General features: G+C 43.0%; 1 protein-coding gene across 1 annotated transcript in view; it reads right to left on the bottom strand.

Annotated features, from left to right (window-relative positions):
- Positions 1-19405, bottom strand: part of LOC146862282 (cystine/glutamate transporter-like) — a 682155-nt gene that overhangs the window by 433545 nt on the left and 229205 nt on the right. Inside the window, exon 4 of the mRNA XM_085641482.1 lies at positions 2315-2440. Coding sequence (XP_085497608.1) covers positions 2315-2440 — 126 coding nt within the window. The remainder of the gene's footprint in view (positions 1-2314; positions 2441-19405) is intronic.

The raw sequence follows: 19405 nt of genomic DNA, 5'->3' as shown, positions 1-19405 counted from the left end.
GGGTAAATCCATAGTAGTGCCCTGTGTCCACTTGTGGGTTGTCCCCTTGCCACACACTCCAGATGATGACGATCATGGATTATGGCAGCGCGAGCAGCCAACAAGGGGCATTGCAGAGTTCCTCAGTGCAACGTGTGTGGAAGAATCAAGGGAGTCATAACTGTAATACACTGGTATGGGACAACCTCTGAGGTACATCGAAATGCAGGTCGCCGATGCCCTCTCTGTCGCTGTGCTACCTGGAAGGAGTCATGTGGATGGCATGACCCTCTTTTCAATAACTCGCTTAGTGTAGCCAAAGTTCATGGGCATAGCCGCATCAGCCTGTATAAATTATGCCCTCTTCTCTGCCCCATGCACTATGAACTTACTCTGTGGTCGCAGCTGGGCCTCCGCACAGGGCCATGGCTATCATTCTTCTGACCCTCATTTACTCCAATTCAGTAACTAAGTCCTTGGCTACAAGACCTGCTGCACCAGACCCCAATGGGAGGTCAGCCTCACACATATACACATACACACACACACACACTCACACTCCTAAACACACACGTAGTCTAGAAAACAAATCTAAAAATGTAAAAACAGGAAAAGAGAAAAATTAAACTACTAAGCACGATGCCAGGTAAACATCATGCATTTTTTCCCAGCAGCTTCAAAAGGCATGCATATGTCGTCACAGCTCTTCTCTCAACACACAGACCTGGTGCTAGACATGGGCAGTGGGGCAGCTGCCCAGGGCCTCGCACTCAGCCCACCAGCCTGGGGCCCGCACCAGTGCAACATACCACCGGTCCTCTTGTACTCCTGCCGATCCAACTGAAAGAAAGGTGTCTCCTAGCAATTGGGCCTATGTGAGTGGGGCCCCATCCCTGGGTCTCTCAGTGATGGTGTGGGAGGCCTAGAGGATGGAGAAACCACCTCTTGTCCCAGTTGCAAGGAGACACACTTTTCAGGTTTGTTCTATAATTAGGCTCCTGCCTGGCTGCCCATTCAGAGACACAGCGGGAGGCCCTTCGTCCAGCACTTTATCACCCTCATAGTTTTAACTCTCAGCCCAAAAGCAATTCTCACACCTTCAGCCCAACATGAGCTGAAAAAGAGGTGCTTATAGGTGGCTGAGAGTAGAAGCTGCGGCCTAGGAGGAGCCTGCACAAAGCAGCTTTCGGAGCCCTGAATATGTCACTTATGTAAATTAGAGGGCCCGTACATTCACTTTCTGCTGGGGCCCCAAAAATCCTAGAATCGGCCCTGTCAACACAAAAGTAATCCCTCACACCCTTGCCAGATCCTCTTTGCATCAAGCTACTGCACACAGAAGGGAAATCAAATATTGTGAATGAAACCAACCGAGATATTGCAGATACCTCTAGTCTCACTTATTGTGGGTTCATGACGCACTTTAGAACTTTTTCTTGGACAGCCTTGTGACGCCATACTCCTCTTTAACGCCTCAGACAATGAAATCATCTTTTTGCTTTTAAAGTCTAATTTTCGATATAAGACTGCTAAAATAGCACACCGGCATAAACGATGGGCTTCAGATTCGCGTTATTGCTGTTTGAAAGTACAGGCAGGGGAGTGCAGCACTGAGCAGTGGGAGGATAATCTGGCTGGTGATAAAGAGGTGACCTCAGTTGATGCACTGCATTAAAGGACTGAGATAAACAACTAAAAAAAGTATGGATGTGCCGAAAGATGGAAGAAAGGATGATAAAACAAATTTGATCATGATAAGTACTTCAAATATGTGCAACGTTTGAGATAACGTGGCACCATCTCTTGTCTTCTGGCTGATTTTAAACATTTGATATTAATTTGTTGCCAGTGCAGTAGCAATCAAGACTTTTGCTCGATAGCATTTACAGCAGACATATATTTGTTTAGCAAAGCTATTCGTGTGCAGGGCGATTGCTTACATCCATGTTTGCGCCAGAGAACATCTTGTACTAAAGGAGGTTTGGAACACGTGACGTATTGCCCCGTCTTCCCTTACTAAACAGAGGCGCCACACTGTAAACACCTATACAAAACAACACGTTCTATCACAGCCTATGGCATGAGCCGCTAAGCCGGGCTGCAGCATCAGATGATGAACAGTATTAACAACTGGGTGGCTGCTGCTTTTCAATATTTAGAGAATATGACATAAATCCAAGAGACTTTGCAAACTGAAAACAACCAGGCTTAAAATGGATGAATGGATTATTGGACATTACAAAACTGACGAGTCACGAGTAACACATTCTTATGGGTATTAAGGTAGACTTTGTGTGCTGGGTGCAAATAATAAGTTATGCTTTTAATCATTTACCTTTGAATAGCTGCATTAATCCAGGAACTATAATTATCAAAATTGCTATGAGTTTGCAAAAGGTTAGAACAATCTGTATCCGGGCGCTCCAGCTGACGCTCATGCTGTTCAGGACCATTACCGCCGCTGCAAGAGAAGGAGAAGGGGAGAGGTTACTTCAAAGCCTTTGTTCTGCTCTCCAGCACTGCTAAGCAACGCACTAGGACCACTTTCACGGGGGTGTGCCTGCAATTAAGCATCTATAGGACACGGCCTGACAAATAGCATATGTGACCTGCTTGGAAGGTCTCGCGGAGGGGCGGGCTATACCATTTGAATACAAACGCAGGATTAGGTAAATAGGAAAATCAAGTCAAACAACTGTGTGCAGGCGTGGATCTCAGACTCGCAGGGGGCTCCGTGCTTGACGTCACCCACACTCACTACTGCTTCATGAATTTCTTGAAGGTGTTTCATTCCTGAAAAGCTCCCGAGGAACAATGGGGCATATTTACAAAGGAATGGGGGAGCGTGGCATTAAGCACAAAATGCTAATGCCACGCTCTGCGGCTCCCAAAACACAGGGCTGCACCGTATTTACAAACATATGGTCAACCCTGCATTTTCCCTAGCGCTAATGCTAAATTAAGATGCCTAGATCCAACACAGGAACTCTGGCTCCATAGTGCAAGAGTGCCTTCATTGAGGGAATGATTGTTTATGTGCAGGAAGGTGTCCCTTCCTGCACATAAACAATGATTTATGGTGGTTTGCTTTTATCAATATGTGCTGCACGGGAAACAGCGTTTACAACTCTGTTCTTACCCCGCAGGTAGGTAACAACGTGGTCATTACAACAACCGCGTTGTTACCACGCGTGCCTTTACAACGCAAGTCGTTTCCACGACTTGCGCTAGGTGGTGTGCAACAACAGGGAATGTGTTGGATTGTAAATCCAACACATTCCCTGCTGCTGCGCTAACTGGAGTAGGAATAGTAATTTATACTATTCATAAGTCCAGCGCGTCATCTAGTGCAAGTCGTAGAAACGACTTGTGTTGTAAAGGCATGAGTGGTAACAACGCGGTCATTGTAACGACCGTGTTGTTACCTACCACGATGTAAAATGTGGCGTTGTAACGTCACATATTCGTGCTGCACAATGAAACACACATAGAAAAAGCAAAAACGAGGAGATATTAAGCATTTCTCCTCGTTTCGCCATGTTAAGACCAGGGTTTACCTGGTCTTCATTTTGGCGCTGCCCCATATTTACTCTACCCTTGTAAAGGGGGGCAGCATCAAAATCAAACGGTGTTGCGGCGAAACATCCATTCCAACACCCATGGCCCAACCCTTTCACGTTAAGTATAGCATGAAAGGGGGCCTTATTTGCAAGGCGGCGTTAAGCCAAATTAAGTGGCTTTACATCACCTTGTAAATAGCGTTGTAAATAGCGTTGCTCGACATTTCATCACAAGTTGCAGCTCTTGGTCAGACAACCGTTAGATCCTTTACATCCCTAGCTAAAAGAAGCAGGGCCAGACTAGTAGCCAAAAGAAGAACTGGCAAAAATGTTCAAACTGGGTACACTCCCCTCATCTCATCTCCATTTGTCTCTTTCTATCTCTCTATTCTCTCCTCTCTGTCTTTGCCCTCTCATGTCTCCCCATCCCCTCTCTCTTTCCTTCTGCTGTCTTTCTTCACCTCAGCCTCGCTTTCCCTCCTCCGCTTATCAGTGAATGCCCCTGCTGGTCCTGCTGCAGTTCACCCTGAGGAGCTGGAAAGGGTGACAGAGGTGTCAGCTGTTACTAGGGGCTTTCAAAGACCGGCCTCCAGTGACTCCAGCCCCCAGGGAAATATCCAGTGAGATGAATATCATGGATGTGCCCCAATGAGATGGGATCCTTACGATGTCAGGGAGGGAGCGTGGAGCGAAGGGAAAATGGAGCAGGAAGGATACATTAATTTCAACAGTGGTACATATTTTTTAATCCGCTGCTCTTTCTCACCTCACTGTTGGAGATATACTGAGATTTGGCCAGGTAAGAGGGAAATACATTGAATGAGGATGGCGTTAGCATCATTTAGTAAAATTCTAGCAAACAAAAACAATCCAAACTTTGTGACAAATAGAAACAAAATAGATCAAATAAGCAAGTTAGTCCTATGGAGACATTTAAAAAACATTGTCAGAAAAGGTTCAGGACCCTCAATGTGCTCAGGGTTTACAAAGCCTCAATTAAGGTGATTGAGTCAATTTACCTCTTGTTGCTTGAACCTAACCTACAGGGGTCATATGATACAAGTGCCCGGGGCGCAACGGGCATTTGCACTTGCTTTATGCACCCCTGGGGCACTTTGGTATTGCAGAAGGGGGCCACAGATACTTGTGTAACCCCTCTTGTAATACAGATAGTGCTGGCACACATATAGTCCCAGGGCTACCATTAGAGGGTGTCCCCTCATTTGCATGGGGGTATGGCCCCATGCAAATGAGGGAATCACTTAGCCTCTGCCGACGTGGGCACAGAGGCAAGCATGCCTTTATAGGGCTCACTGAAAATGCTTCACATAAATGTGACACCATCTAAATGCAGCCCTCTAAAGGGATGAAAGGGGGCCTCATGGACGCCCCCAGACATCTCCTTGCAGGTGGGTGCAGTCACTCACTGCACCCGCGTGCAAGGGGATCTCTGATCTCTTTGAGTGCAGACGGGTTGCCTTGTCCACAGAGAAACACAGAGCAGCTTTCAAACAGCGGCTCAGTATTTCTCTTGAATGCACTGTCCTGGGTCAGCACAAGTTTGCAGCTGCCCCGAGGGCTGTGCATTCTTCCTGATAGGGTATACTTTTTATGTTTGCACCTGGCACACCTGCTTTAAGGTGCGCTGTGGTGCAAACATGAAAAGTGCATCCTATCTGTAATACGGGCCCTGGTGTCCTGACCACTGAGTCTCAAATACCCTCTTTTAGCACCTGCTTTAAGGTGCACCATGGTGCAAACATGGGAAATATGCCCATTCTGTAATACGGTACCTGGTGTCCTGCCAAATGAGGCTCAAATACTATCTTTTAGTGCCTGCTTTAAGGTGCGCTGTGGTGTAAACATTGAAAGTGCGCCCATTCTGTAATTCGGTCCCAGGTGTCCTGACCAGTGAGTCTCAAATACCCTCTTTTTTGGGTGGCAGGGTGGAATCGAGAGCAATCTAGGCCTTACTTGGGGAGGAAGTGTGAGATTATAAACACATGATCCCACAGTGCGCACAATAACACTTTACAATGGATTGACCAGTCAATAATCTACTTTAAGAAAAAGTATTTTCTTTCCCTACTAAATACACCACTAATATATAATACAGAATGCAAGAGTAATCACAGTATCATCCGACAATGCTTCTTATTTTTATGGCGTCAGCAGTCCTCAGGGTATGCTACTGCTACATAGTGGGATTCACCTCAGGGGTCATTACATTGTAGTCATTGCTGGGGTGGGTGGAACTCATGGCGTTTCACTCCACAGAATTCCGCAGAGTTATAGAAAAACTCCACGAGATTCTGTCAACGGGTGAAAAATATGCATATCATGCTGCTAGCTCTGCAATTTAGTGTCAGCAGCGTAAACAGCACTGAAAAAATCAGCGCAGATGGCACTATGTGGTACGCAAGAGCGCACGGGCATTCAAGTTGATTTTGCTGCTGCTCAAGTCGAAAATCTACTCAAGTGGCAACAAATCTACTTGAGAAGCAGCCCTCTGATCATGACAACCTGCAATTGCCTGCATTAGAAAATGTCACTAGGGGAATGCCAAATCTCACTTGCATTTCTGGAGCCTCATAGGAAAAAATTCCGCCACGTTGAGATTAGCAGAATTTGACCAGAACTCCGTGTTACTCTTGTAATAGCCCCCAAAATCCTCCCCCAATCATTACACCGGGAGTCCTTACATTGCAGGTAAGTTTTACAATTTTTATAATGCAGGCATTTACTTCAAATACACACAAAACACATATTGTTAGGATTAAATATCAAATAGTAAATGTATTGTAACTAATTTAATGTAAGTAAGTATTGATTATATAATTATAAATTATTTATTTGTAAGTAATCCAATTTAAATGTAGTAATCAATAATAGGAAAGTATTGTAAATGTAATTCAAATAATAATTAAAAAACATTGTTCTTGAGTAATTAAATGTAAATTAATTAAGAAGCAAAAGTTATTAAATGTAAAATATATAAATTATAATATGGTCATAGTTTTTAAACTTATTTTATGGCTAGTATGTAGTTTCTAGGCTTAAGCGAATGGGTAATGTATAGGGGTAGTAAGGTTTTTTAAGGTTTAGGGATGGGTAGTATGTATGGTTATTGAGTTGCTTTCAAGGACAAAGCATGGGCTTCGTATAGGTGTAGTAAGGGGTTTTCGGGTTCAGGGATATTTTGAGTATAGGGGTAGTACGTTTTTTGGGGGTACAGGGTTGGGTAGTTTAAGGGGTAGTAAGGGATTTTTAGGTCCAAGGATGAGTTGTGTATGGAAGTAGTACGGGGTTTTTAGGGTAGAGGCAAAGGTAGCGTGTAGGGGTAGTGAAGAGCATTTAGGAAAGTAGCCTATAGGGGCCGCAAGGAGATATGATTCAGAAATGAGTTATGTACCGAGGTAGTAATATGTTCTAGTGGTCAAGGATGGGTAGTCTGGAGCGGTAGTGATGGTCTTTTTGAGTTCAGAGAGGTGTAAATAAAATAAAAATATATACATTTAAGTACATTTATTTATATTAAAATTAATAATTATTACATGTAGTAAATATATTTATGAAAAATTAAATGTAAATTCTATTACTCTATAAATGTTTTTGTGGATTAATTAAAAAAAAAGTATTTCAAGATATATATATATATATATTATCTACTGGCGGTCGCCAATAGATAGTTATAGTTAGGACCGTGTTTCCATAGGAAATCCGCAACATTCTATTTGGAATAACTTTGGCGCCGGTTGACGAATCCCCGCGAAATTTTAAAAATAGGTGGGGCGCTCCGCTCCGCTCCGCTCCGCTCCGCTCCGCTCCTACCCTGAAAGTCTCGGGGGGGATTCGTCAAGCGGGGGCTGAGAAAAAAGGGGGGTCCCAAAAGGCGTTTTCCCCATGCAATTTTCCATAGGGACCTTTAGTCCAAGGTACAGCCCGAACGGCTGAACAGAATTACTTGAAATTTGGCAGAGAGGTAGTCCTCAGGTCAGGGATGTGCCTTTTGCAGGTCTGGTGTCAATATGTTCAGTAGTTCCTGAGAAAATCAAAAGTAAAATCATATATATATGTGGGCGGAGCCTAACTACACATCTCATCCTGAGATCTGATTGGCTGTCAGCACTTCATCCAAGAAGTGTTGGCAGCCATCTTGGGACCAATATACATGATAGCACCTCATTAAAAAGCATTGCAGTTAATAGAAAGTTTTAAGACTTTAGTTACATTATAAATCATGTGTTGATGGTACCATACTCATTTTAGGAATTGTGGTATGTTCTAAGGTGATTTCACCATGTGAAAAAGACTTCTGCTGGGATATCATGATTGAGAGAAAAATATTTTCTCATGCTTTTCCCACAGAGGTTTGGAAGGTGATCTATAAGCTAAACTGAGAGCTTATTTTCTGTAAATTCACATTATCTTTCTCAGTCATGTGAGAATGGAGTCTGACATTCTCAGTAAAACATGTACATCCAACAAGGGCAGAGACTGTCAGTTGATTCCTTTGTGTTCTACTGCAGCTTCCCAGAGTGTTCCAAAGAACAACTAGAGCGCTAACAGTCCTACTTTTGATAAACGTATGGCACACCTGAAGCCATCTTGCTTGGATTAAAGTGGTAACTCTTAAAACATTTAATTTAAAAAGGAACAAAATGAGGGGGTTCATTTTTCCATAAAAAGTATGATTAGTGCTGCAGAAAGAAAAATTAGGGCACATTTTGAGTGACTTCTCAAATCCTCTTCTATTTCATTAAAAACTTCTGACATGCAGACTGAAACATGCACTTTCAATACCAGCAGCAGATTTTCCTGGTGAGCAGTAGCTTTACTACAGTGATCTAATGAGCAAAAAGAGTGCTAACATTCTGAATTTATGGCAAATGTGTGACACATCTGAATGCCTTCTTGATGGAATCAAAGTAAAAAACTGAAAGTATTTCCTACTGAGGAGACTGCAGTAAATGAGGAAATTAGGAAACTTCATAACAAATAAGTCTCCCAAGATGGCCACCAGAGATAAAAGAGCCCAGATGTAGCCCAAATATCACCCAGATGTAGCCCAAGTATAGCCCAATGACAGAATGTCCCAGAGTGTTCTTAAAAACAACTAGAGCACTTACTGTCTTCATTATAACAAAAGTATGGCACACCTGAAGCCATCTTGATTGGTATAAACTGGTAACACTTAAAACATTTAATTTAAAAAGGAACACAATGAGGGGGTTCATTTTGCCATAGAAATTATGATTAATGCTGAAGAAAGAAAATGAGGGCACATTTTGAGTGACTTCTCAAATCCTCTTCTATTTAATTAAAAAATTCTGACATGCAGACTGAAACATGCACTTTTAATACCAGGAGCAGACTTCCATGGTGAACAGTAGTTTTACTACAGTGATCTAATGAGCAACTAGAGTGCTAACATTCAGAATTTATGGCAAATGTGTGACATATCTGAATACCTTCATGATGGAATCAAAGTAAAAAACTGAAAGCATTTCCTACTGAGGAGACTGCAGTACATGAGGAAATTAGGAAACTTCATAACAAATAAATCTCCCAAGATGGCCACCGGAGACAAAAGAGCCCAAATGTAGCCCAAAATCACCCAGATGTAGCCCAAATATAGCCCAATAACAGAAGTGTGCAAAACACTTATTATTTTGTGTTTTTGCAGTGTTATATAGTGCAGACTTGTCAGGTATTGGAGTGCTTTACATGAGCATTGGTTACATCACACAAGAACAAATTCATTTTGGTTGTAGACATGGGGAGACTAAGTGATTTGACCAGAATCACAGAATGTCGAGCTGAAGCAGAAACTCCAACCTGGTTCCCCAGTTGCAAAGTCTGCAGTTCTGGAAGTAACACCACATCATCTCCCCTAAGTGCAACATTTAATCAAGTGGTCAACTGGATAAAAAAACATAAAGGTAACAAATAATTTAAAAGTGCTTTGTCGCTATTTGAAAACTCAGAAAATATGTCCTTATTTTAGTCTTTTAGAGCACTAACCATAATTTTGATGCCAATAAGACCCTCTCATATATGTAATTTCTAAAGGAAATGCTCTAGGTATTACAGTTTTGATTACATCAAGATGACGTCAGGCGTTCCACACTTTTGTAATAAATATAGAATGTTAGCAATCTAGTTGTTCATTAGGATACAGTTGAGAGGCAGAGGCCAGGGGCACAGACTCTGAAAATTGAAGGCAGGTAGGAGGGTGCAAAGGCAACAATTTAACCACACTGAGCAGGCAGGAAGGGCAGTGGCAGCACAACAGACTATGGAGGGCAGTGGAAAGGGGGGCAGGGGCAACAAACCAACAATACAGGACTTGCAAGAGAGGCTGTGGCAATGTAATAGACCATTGTGGGCAGAAGGAAGAGGCAATGGTAGTACAACCATACATGCCAACAGACCCGATTCAGCCAGGAAACGTCCAATGTTTTTAAGCTCAAATGGGCTTTATTTGATCTGTTTCCTGTCTACAATCTCCTCTTTTTCAATGTAACTCAAAGGGGAAAATCAATACCCCAGTTTTTTTTCAAAATCTCCCTCTTACCAAGTTCAAAATGTTCGCAAGTATGGTACATTGGATCATGGAAGGAAATGGGGTAGGGACATGGACTTGGATAACAGAGGACAGGAGGGACATGGAGAGGTGCACCAAACTGACCCTGCAGGGCAGGCATCAGGGTTTGCAGCAGCACAATACACCACACAGGGCATGCGGGACGGGAGTGCTGCACAACAATCCATATAAAGCAAGAGGGAGGGGTCAGGACCATGCACATGGACAACAGAGAACAGAGGGGCAAGAGGCAATGGTAGCTAGCTGACCATAATGGACAGACAGGAGAGAAAGCTGCAGCATAACAGACCATGAAGGGCAGGAGGGACGGATCAGGGGCATTACAATGGAACAGACAAGCCAGGAGGGAGGGAGTAGGGGTCTGCACATGTAAACAGAGGGCTGGGGGCAAGGGGGCAGGAGCAGCAAGATAGCCATGGAGGTCAGGCAGGATGGGCACTAGAAGCAAGACACACCATGAAGAGCAACAGTGAGACTGTGATGGCATACACACAGGCCATGGAGGGAAGGTGGGAGGGGTTCAGGGGCAGCTAACTGACCACACAGGGAAGGTGGGAGGGGCCATGGCAGCACAGAAGACCATGCATGGCAAGTGGGAGGGTTAGTGGCAGCACAATGGCTATGATGGGCAAGAAGGAGGGTGCAGGGACATGCACAAAGGACGATGGAGGATAGAAGGGAGGGTCAGGACCTGTGCACAGACAAGAAAGTTCAGGGGAAGGGGCCTCACAACAGACCACATGGGGCAGGCAGGAGGAGCAGTTGCAGCACAACAGACCAGGGAGGGCAGAAGGGTGTGGCAGTACAATGGACCATGTAGGACAGGAGGAAGAGGATAGGGGCATGGCATGTGGACAGGCAGGGTGGAGGTGGCAGGGACAGGTTACAGTCATCTGATAATGCTAGGCAGGTGGGAGGGGAGTGGCAGCTCAACAGAACACTCAGAGTAGATAGGAGTGGCAGGTCCATGGAACATGGTGGGCAAATAGGATGGAGCAGGGGCATGCACAAAGACATCGGAGGGCAGGGGGAAGGAGAATAGGGGCAGCAAGCTAAGCACAGAGTTTAAGCACGAGGTCAATGATGGGGCACAGAATTGGGCAATGGAGGGCAGGAGGAGTGGACTGGTACATCATACTAAATTGAGGGCAGTGGCAGCACATCAGACCATGCATGGCAGGAGGGAGGAGGCTAGTCCATGGATTCACACAACAGAGGATAGGGAGGAGGGGGATGGGGCAGCAAGCTAACTGTTCAGAGAAGGCGGGTATTAGGAACTTTATTGTTTTTAAAACGTGTGTCTGTGCGAACTACTTAAAATATGAACAAGTATGCAGCATAATCTCACTTTTATTCAGGAAGAAGAGGACGTTTGTGACTGTGACTCCGGGCTCACTTGGCAGAAACACCCCCTGACCCTCCACCCCCTATCGCAAAATGTAATGCCCGTGAAAAGGGTAGGTGAACACAGTGTTATATAGAACATAGTCCTGAGAGCACGATTGAAAATGAAAACTAGATATAGTGTATGGTATAAACTATGCACCAAAAAGTGTGATATAAGATGAACCGGGCGTGAAATATAATATGCAATACATTGTGCGCAATGACAGATTCATTGGAGAGCGCAAGATAGCACATGCACTAGCGCGTGCTATGCGATATGCGCCTTGGAGTGTAATATACACAGGGCAGTGTTGTGTAATCTAACTAGTCTCTAAAGTTGTAATATAAAATATGTGCTGGGGAGTGTAACGTTGTATATGCACTGTGACAAAGATATGGATCCCAGATTGTAATATGTATGGCATAGCACTGTGCGTTATAACATAGGCATCGAGGAAGGCACGTTAGATGGGGCAATATAACCCGTGCGAAGACAAGTGTGGCATGACATATTCACGGGGTGGTGTTACAGTGCACATGGGCTAGAGAGTGTCATAGCATATGCACTAGCTAGTGGAATACAACACAGAGGTGTGTGGCACTCAGCAGGCAATGGTGGGTGTAACACAGCATTGGGCTCTGCCAGGAGCGCGCTGTGACTCTCAAGTGATGTTCGTCCCCTATCCAGAGAGTAAAATAAAAAGTATTACACATCCGGCAGTGGATGTGTGTTTTATTAACCGTGAGGGGGGTTTCTTGCATAGTTTTGGTCGAATTTTTGTCGAATCCCCTTTGAATGGCTTGGTGTGCATGTGTATTAAATGTGCCCGTCAATAGCTACCCATGTTTGTATAAATAAACGACAAGGGTGTCTACCTGGATTAGGCACGGTAGGGCATCAGACATGTCAGAGCTTCACTAGTGGTGTAAATACATTCCACGTGGATTAATTGTATGCATAGTCGCCTTTTAATGAATATCACGCAAATTGTCATGGTGATAGGTACGTACGGTTTATCCAGCATGTCCTAGGTGTGTCTATAAATATATATTTTTTAAAAATAATAAAAAACAGTGGCCGGCCCTGGGGATTGGGGTCAAAAAAATATAATTAGGAGACAGGCCCTGGGGGATGGGGTCATCAGGGCCAATAAATTAGAATAAGAAGGGGAACCACACAGCCCCCCTTCTTAAAAAATTAAAATAAATAAAAGACTGGCATCGTGCTGGAGGCCATGCCCCCTCCTTGCAGCACTCTGCAAGCGCGCCCCCTGGCGAGTTGTAAGTTGGGGAATTAATTCCTCTTCAATACTGGGTCCAACAGGCATCTCCAGTATGCGCCAGGGAGCTGCGCTGCAGACAGGTGTTCTGAGGCCAAGCCCCTTTTTACACCTCTCTGCAACGCAGCTCTGTGGCGCTTACTGGAGGTACCTAGTGGTCTAGTTTGACCCTAGGGACCCTTAGGATTCAAGGGGACTTAATCTCTCAACTTAGAACAGCCACAGGGCGCGTTTACACAGTGGTGAAGGGAGGGGACGGGGCCTGAGGTGACATGTGCAAACACGCACTATGGCACGTTTTAAATTGGGGATATAATTTTCCTTCAATACTGAGGGCCCCTGGGGGCTAACTAGCCCACCAAGTGCTTCCAGTAAGCGCCACTGAGATGCATTGCAGAGAGGTGGTCCAGGCCGTGCCACTTTTTACACCTCTCTGCAGCGCAGCTCTGTGGCACTTACTGGAGGTACCTAGTGGGCTAGTTGGACCCTAGGGACCCTCAGGATTCAAATGAACTTAATCTCCCAACTAAAAACGGACACAGGGCGTGTTTACACAGTGGTGAAGGGAGGGGACGGGGCCTGAGTTAACGTGTGCAAAAACGCCCTGTGGCCTGTTTTAAGAGGTAGTTTTAATCCCCCTGCCCTATTATATACTAGGGGCATACAGAGGAGGTCATGCTAATCACAGGGGGACCCCAACGCATAATGTTCCCTAGTGTATGTAGGTGTTTTCACTGTATTCTAAGTGTCTTTCAACATAGCACTGGCTCTAGGACTGGTTAGTCAGACTCAGTTACCACCAGTATCCGTCTGAAAAAGTTGAGGGTACAGGATGATTTTGCAACAAGGCTTCTTTCTGCTCTTCTTTTTGTTCTTTCTGCACGTTATCCTTCTTCCTGCACTTTTCTTCGTCTTTGAGGACTTCTGTTGCTTCTTTCTGCACTTCTTTTTTTTCTTTCTGTGCATTTTTTCTTCTTTCTTCACATGTCCTATCTCTGTAGGCATAGTTAGAAATTAGCATTTAAAAAACCTTTGAAATTCACAGAAAAAAACATAGGTTTCAGGCACGTTATAGTTAGGAATTAGCATTTAAAAATCCTCAGAAATTCACTGAAAAAACCATAGGTTTCAGGGGTGTTATAGTTTGCTGGACTTTTCACTTGTACAAAACCATTGAAATTCCCCCGTTATAGTTAGTTCAGCTAACTATAACTCGCGCGCCCGCAATGCACTGCTGATGACGTCACATATTACATCACTCATTACATGGTCAGTGACATCACTCATGACATCACTGATATATATATATATATATATATATATATATACATATATATACATACCACACATATATGTATATTTGAATTATGTAATTCATCTTATTTAATCTATAAATAGTATAGTATACTTATTTTAAAATAACTAATCCCAAACACTATTGATAGAATAATTTATATATATATATATATATATATATATATATATATATATATATGTATATATATATATTCGTAAGAAAGTTTCTCCGCTAAACGCCGCACGCCTGCACATTAGCGTCGGTGCCTGCCGTGGTAGCGGCAACCACAAACATGAGTAAGATTCGATCCACAGATAGGAAAGAGGCGGCACACCGTCCTGGTGTTTCAAGGTGTATTTAATCGCTCACAAAAAACAACAACGCGTTTCAGCCATAGGACGGCCATTGTCAAGTTGTCTGTTTGTTCCACAATGCCGATTTTAAAGCAAAACACGTCATCATAGACATAAAAGAAATATATACATCGTAAATCTCATGTGTAATTCATTCTGAGATACAATTAATCGTGAATTTAAACATAAATTCTTAAGTTTGCAAAAATATATATTTAAAGCAGAGATGTATTGATAATGAGACAAAATCAAAAAACAGTTAATACTGTTATCAAATGCTTATGCGTGAAAATGAAAGAAAGACTATATAGTGGCTTTAGAGTGAAATCTAAATTTAATCCCAACATGGTACATGACAATATCGAATCTTTCCATTCAGTATTAATGTATGAACTCATGAGACTGAGAGACAATCATGACTATCGCATCCGGGACAATCTCACAAAAGGTCAAAGACAAGCACTAAAAAAATTGCTGCAAGATCCCACCATAACCATTAAACCATCGGATAAAGGTGGCAATGTTGTCCTAATGAACACCGAGGATTACAAAAATGAGGCCCTGCGACAGTTGAATGACACAAACTGTTATGAAGTCATCAGTTGGAACGATTATGATGAAACGGTATCAAGATACCATAATCTCCTTATGATCTGGTGGCAACAAGGCCTTCTGGATGATGACGAATATAAATTTCTCAAAAAGGACAATCCTAAGGTACCATGTTTCTACCTATTGCCCAAGGTGCATAAAAGCCTGACTAACCCACCGGGAAGGCCTAGTGTTTCTTCTAACGATGGCCTACTTGAGAACACATCGATATTTTTGGATCACTTTTTGGCTGCTTTTGTCAAAGATCTTAGATCTTACTGTAAAGATACCACTGCCTTCCTAAAACGCATTCATGATGTCAGGTGGGAGGAGGGTTTTGTTATGATCTCACTTGATGTATGCTCACTGTATACGTGTATTGACCAATTGAAGGGAGTCCAGGCCTGTATGTATTATTTACAACGCCTTACTCATATATATATATATATATATATATATTACCTACTGGCGGTTGCCAGTAGGTAGTTATAGTTAGGACCACGTTTCCATAGGAAATCCTCAACATTTTATTTTGAATAACTTTGGCGCCGGTTGACGAATCCTCGCAAATTTTTCAAAATAGGTGGGGCGCTACGCTCCGCTCCTACCCTGAAAGTCTCGGGGGGATTCGTCAAGCGGGGGCTGAGATAAAAGAGGGGTCCCAAAACGCGTTTTTCCCATGCATTTTTCCATAGGACCTTTAGACACAGCTACAGCCCGAACGGCTGAACAGAATTACTTGAAATTTGGCAGAGAGGTAGTCCTCAGGTCAAGGAAGTGCCTTTTGTTGGTTTGGTGTAAATCTGTTCAGTAGATTCTGAGAAAATAGCCTTTAAATCAATATATATATCTGAGCCAGCTTACGGTGCGCTTACGGTACGCTTACCGTACGCGTACGGTGACGTGCGCGAGCGCGATTCTGATTGGCTGTTACATCTAAGTAAACATTCGAATCGGTCGAAACCAGGAAGCGGCGGCCGCCATTTTTTCTCTCGCACTGTGAGGGAGGGGCTGTAAACAAAGGCAAAAAACATATAAAGGGGCTGTTTAGACAGCGCCCATGCACATAGCCATGTTAGTTGAGTCCTCAAAGATCCCCCAAGGCCAAAAACGGTAAATTTTTATTTTTTGAATATTTCGCCGATTACGCTTACCGTACGCGTACCGTGCGCTTACGCTAAAAAATATTTAAAAAAAAAAACACACTCTCTGTGCATGGCATATTATTGTCATCACTTACAAATTAAATTTAACAGATTACCTATCACAAGGAAGCGCATAATATGTCCTCCATGTGCGCACGGTGCGCAACGTGCCCACCTTGCGTGTACGGCACTAACTGCGTAAAGTGGGCGCGCGGAACGAACTGCGTTAAGTGGGTGCTCACGCCACGAATGGCGTAAAGTAACTTAGCATTTAAAAAACCGTACAAATTCACTGAAAAAACCATAGGTTTCACACACGTTATAGTTAGGAATTAGCATTTAAAAAACCTTGCTAATTCACTGAAAAAACCATAGGTTTCACACATGTTATAGTTAGCTGGAAATTTTACTGATAAAAAACCAATGAAATTCCCCCGTTATAGTTACTGTAGGCAACTATAACTCACGTGACCGTAATCCTCTGCTGATGACATATGTGTCTTTATGAAAAAAAAAAAATTGTAATATATGTATAGCTAAAATTTAATGGAAGAAGACATGGGCAAATAAGTGTCTAAATACAGTATTAGCATCAGCAGAGGATTACGGTCGCGTGAGTTATAGTTGCCTACAGTAACTATAACGGGGGAATTTCATTGGTTTTTTATCAGTAAAATTTCCAGCTAACTATAACATGTGTGAAACCTATGGTTTTTTCAGTGAATATATATATATATATATATATATATATATATATATATATATATTAACAACCTGAGCGTCTCTTACACAAACAGGCACCAACTCCGTGAATAGTTCTGGCACAGAGAACGATTTATTTCAAAACTTGGTCAGACGCGTTTCGGCGGCAAAACCGCCTTGTTCACTGCATGATCAGTTCTGTCAGTGTCAACCATACACATACCACCACCATTTACCATTGGTTGCCATAGAAACCAACAACGTCATAGACATAGAAGTTTTTTCACCGTAAATGTGATGCATTAATTAAGGTACAATATGCAAAAAGTGAAAACATACAAATGTAGCTTAAATAATCTCAGCTAACATATGTGACTGGTTCCTAAAAATAAAATGAGTTAAACAATCACTCAAATAATAAACGAGAGGAATACTGCTTAAACGGACATGAATAACTAAACATGTGTCTACCGTGGATTGTCCTCACTACCAAAAAGGGTCGTGTTTACGTATGGAGGGTGTGCATGAAAATACTCACTGATAAAAATATAATACCAATCGTGTATAAACGTGTGTTCACTCTTCCTCTAATCGCGGAATGTAATATAAAACAAGAGTAAAGTTAAATTTGAATAAAATGACCAATCCTGTCATGCATATATCCAGCCCAAGTGGGCTGAATGAAATATTTACAAGATCTATGCTGGAAGAGAAAAATACACTGTCGGCTGAAACCCTCCAATTAGATTTCTACATAGTGACAGAATACAGAGGTGACGTGTATGTCGTACATATTGGTAGTAAGGGGACTGGGTAAAGAGCGGTATTCCAGGTAAAAGTGCAGTCAGATTCTGTACTATCGTTAATAGAACATACATACTGCGAGGAACGTTTGTGAACGGAGGGGCACATGTCCTTAATTCTGAGATCAGAGATGGACATTAAGCGCTTCGTCGGCATTCATCCCTTGTGGGATTTTGGAGTTTAGAAGGATAATGTATCTAGATTCCAATCTCCGTAGTGCCAGTTGACGGTTTCCACCCCTAGGGTTTTTAGGAACACTGTCAATGACAAAATAGGAGAGATCCTGTGACTTACCACCATGGCATGCATTAATATGACGTGCCACGGGGTATGTTTGGTCCTCATTCGCAATGGCCCTCAGATGTTGCAGGATGCGAACATGAACCTGATGGATGGTGCTGCCTACATAGATTTTTGGACATGTGCAGTGCAACACATAAACAACATAGTCTGTTTTACAGTTGAAGCTACCTCGAATAAGGTATGGTGAGTGTCTATAAGGCATGGTGACAGACTTCGTGTTAGTACCGTGTTTACAGGCCTTACATCTACTGCACTTGATGAAGCCTTTTGGTGATTGGAGCCAATTCTGAGTTTTCATTTCCATTGGAGAGTTGCGTACCAATTCTTGACGCATTGATTTAGCTCTTCTGAAGCTAATAGCTGGGGTTTTAGGACAAGTGTGTCCTACTACCGGATCATTGCGGACTGTCTGCCAGTGTCTGTGTAGAATTTTTCTAAGTGTGGTGTGGTACACATTGAATCCTGTAATCAATCTGGGTGTACCAGCTACCCTACTTGCAGTTTGTTCTTTATTCTTGAAAAGAAGGTCTTCCCTTGTTAGCAGCTCACTTCTGTTTTTTGCTTTATCAAGGGTTTCGGTTTTGTACCTTCTTCTCTGTAATCTACCAAAAAGTTCATTAGTAGATTTCCTGAGACCTTCTTCTGTACTGCAGTTGCGTCTCATTCTGAGACATTCCGCATATGGGATGCCTTCCTTGACACTGTTGTGGTGAAAACTATCTGCGTGCAGTATTGCATTACCTGCGGTGTCTTTCCTGTATGTTCTGGTCTGTATACAGTTATTCTCAATATATATTTCAATGTCTAAAAACTGAATGCTGGTTTTGCTGGTGTGACTGGTGAATGACAGATTGAGACTGTTGCTATTCAATTCCTCGGCAAAGGTTTTAGCACTATCCAAAGTGCTGTGCCACAAAATGAATATGTCATCTATGTAACGAACATAAATATCCACATTTTCAGTCATTACTCTTTTTTGGTCCCTCCTGAGTACTTCCTCCTCCCACTATCAAAAATTAGGGACTAGGGGTGTTGTTGTTTACAGAGGTCCAGTGTACATACCCCAGGAGACTAGCAACAATAAAGGGTACAAAGTTCCTCGTGTACAGTAGCGAAGCAAACGACCTACCCAGACCGCCAGGAACGGGTGGTTCCTGGCGGTCTGGGTAGGTCGTTTGCTTGAACGTGAATCCACGTTGGACACAAGCGGTGTCCCCTCTTTTAGCCGCCAGTACCGTTGCTAACAATAGTAGCAACCCCATTAGGTAACAGACCATAGGAAGTGGTATGTAGATGTCACTTTACCACGTATTGTAGACAGCCTCATTTGATCCTGATGAATTGCCTTGATCCTCCTGACACTCACGGCAAGAAACATGTTGATCCTATAGAGTAGAG

The sequence above is a fragment of the Triturus cristatus genome, chromosome 2_2 (genome assembly GCF_964204655.1).
Source record: "Triturus cristatus chromosome 2_2, aTriCri1.1, whole genome shotgun sequence".
Taxonomy (NCBI): domain Eukaryota; kingdom Metazoa; phylum Chordata; class Amphibia; order Caudata; family Salamandridae; genus Triturus; species Triturus cristatus.
This window is presented reverse-complemented; position numbering and strand designations above follow the sequence as displayed.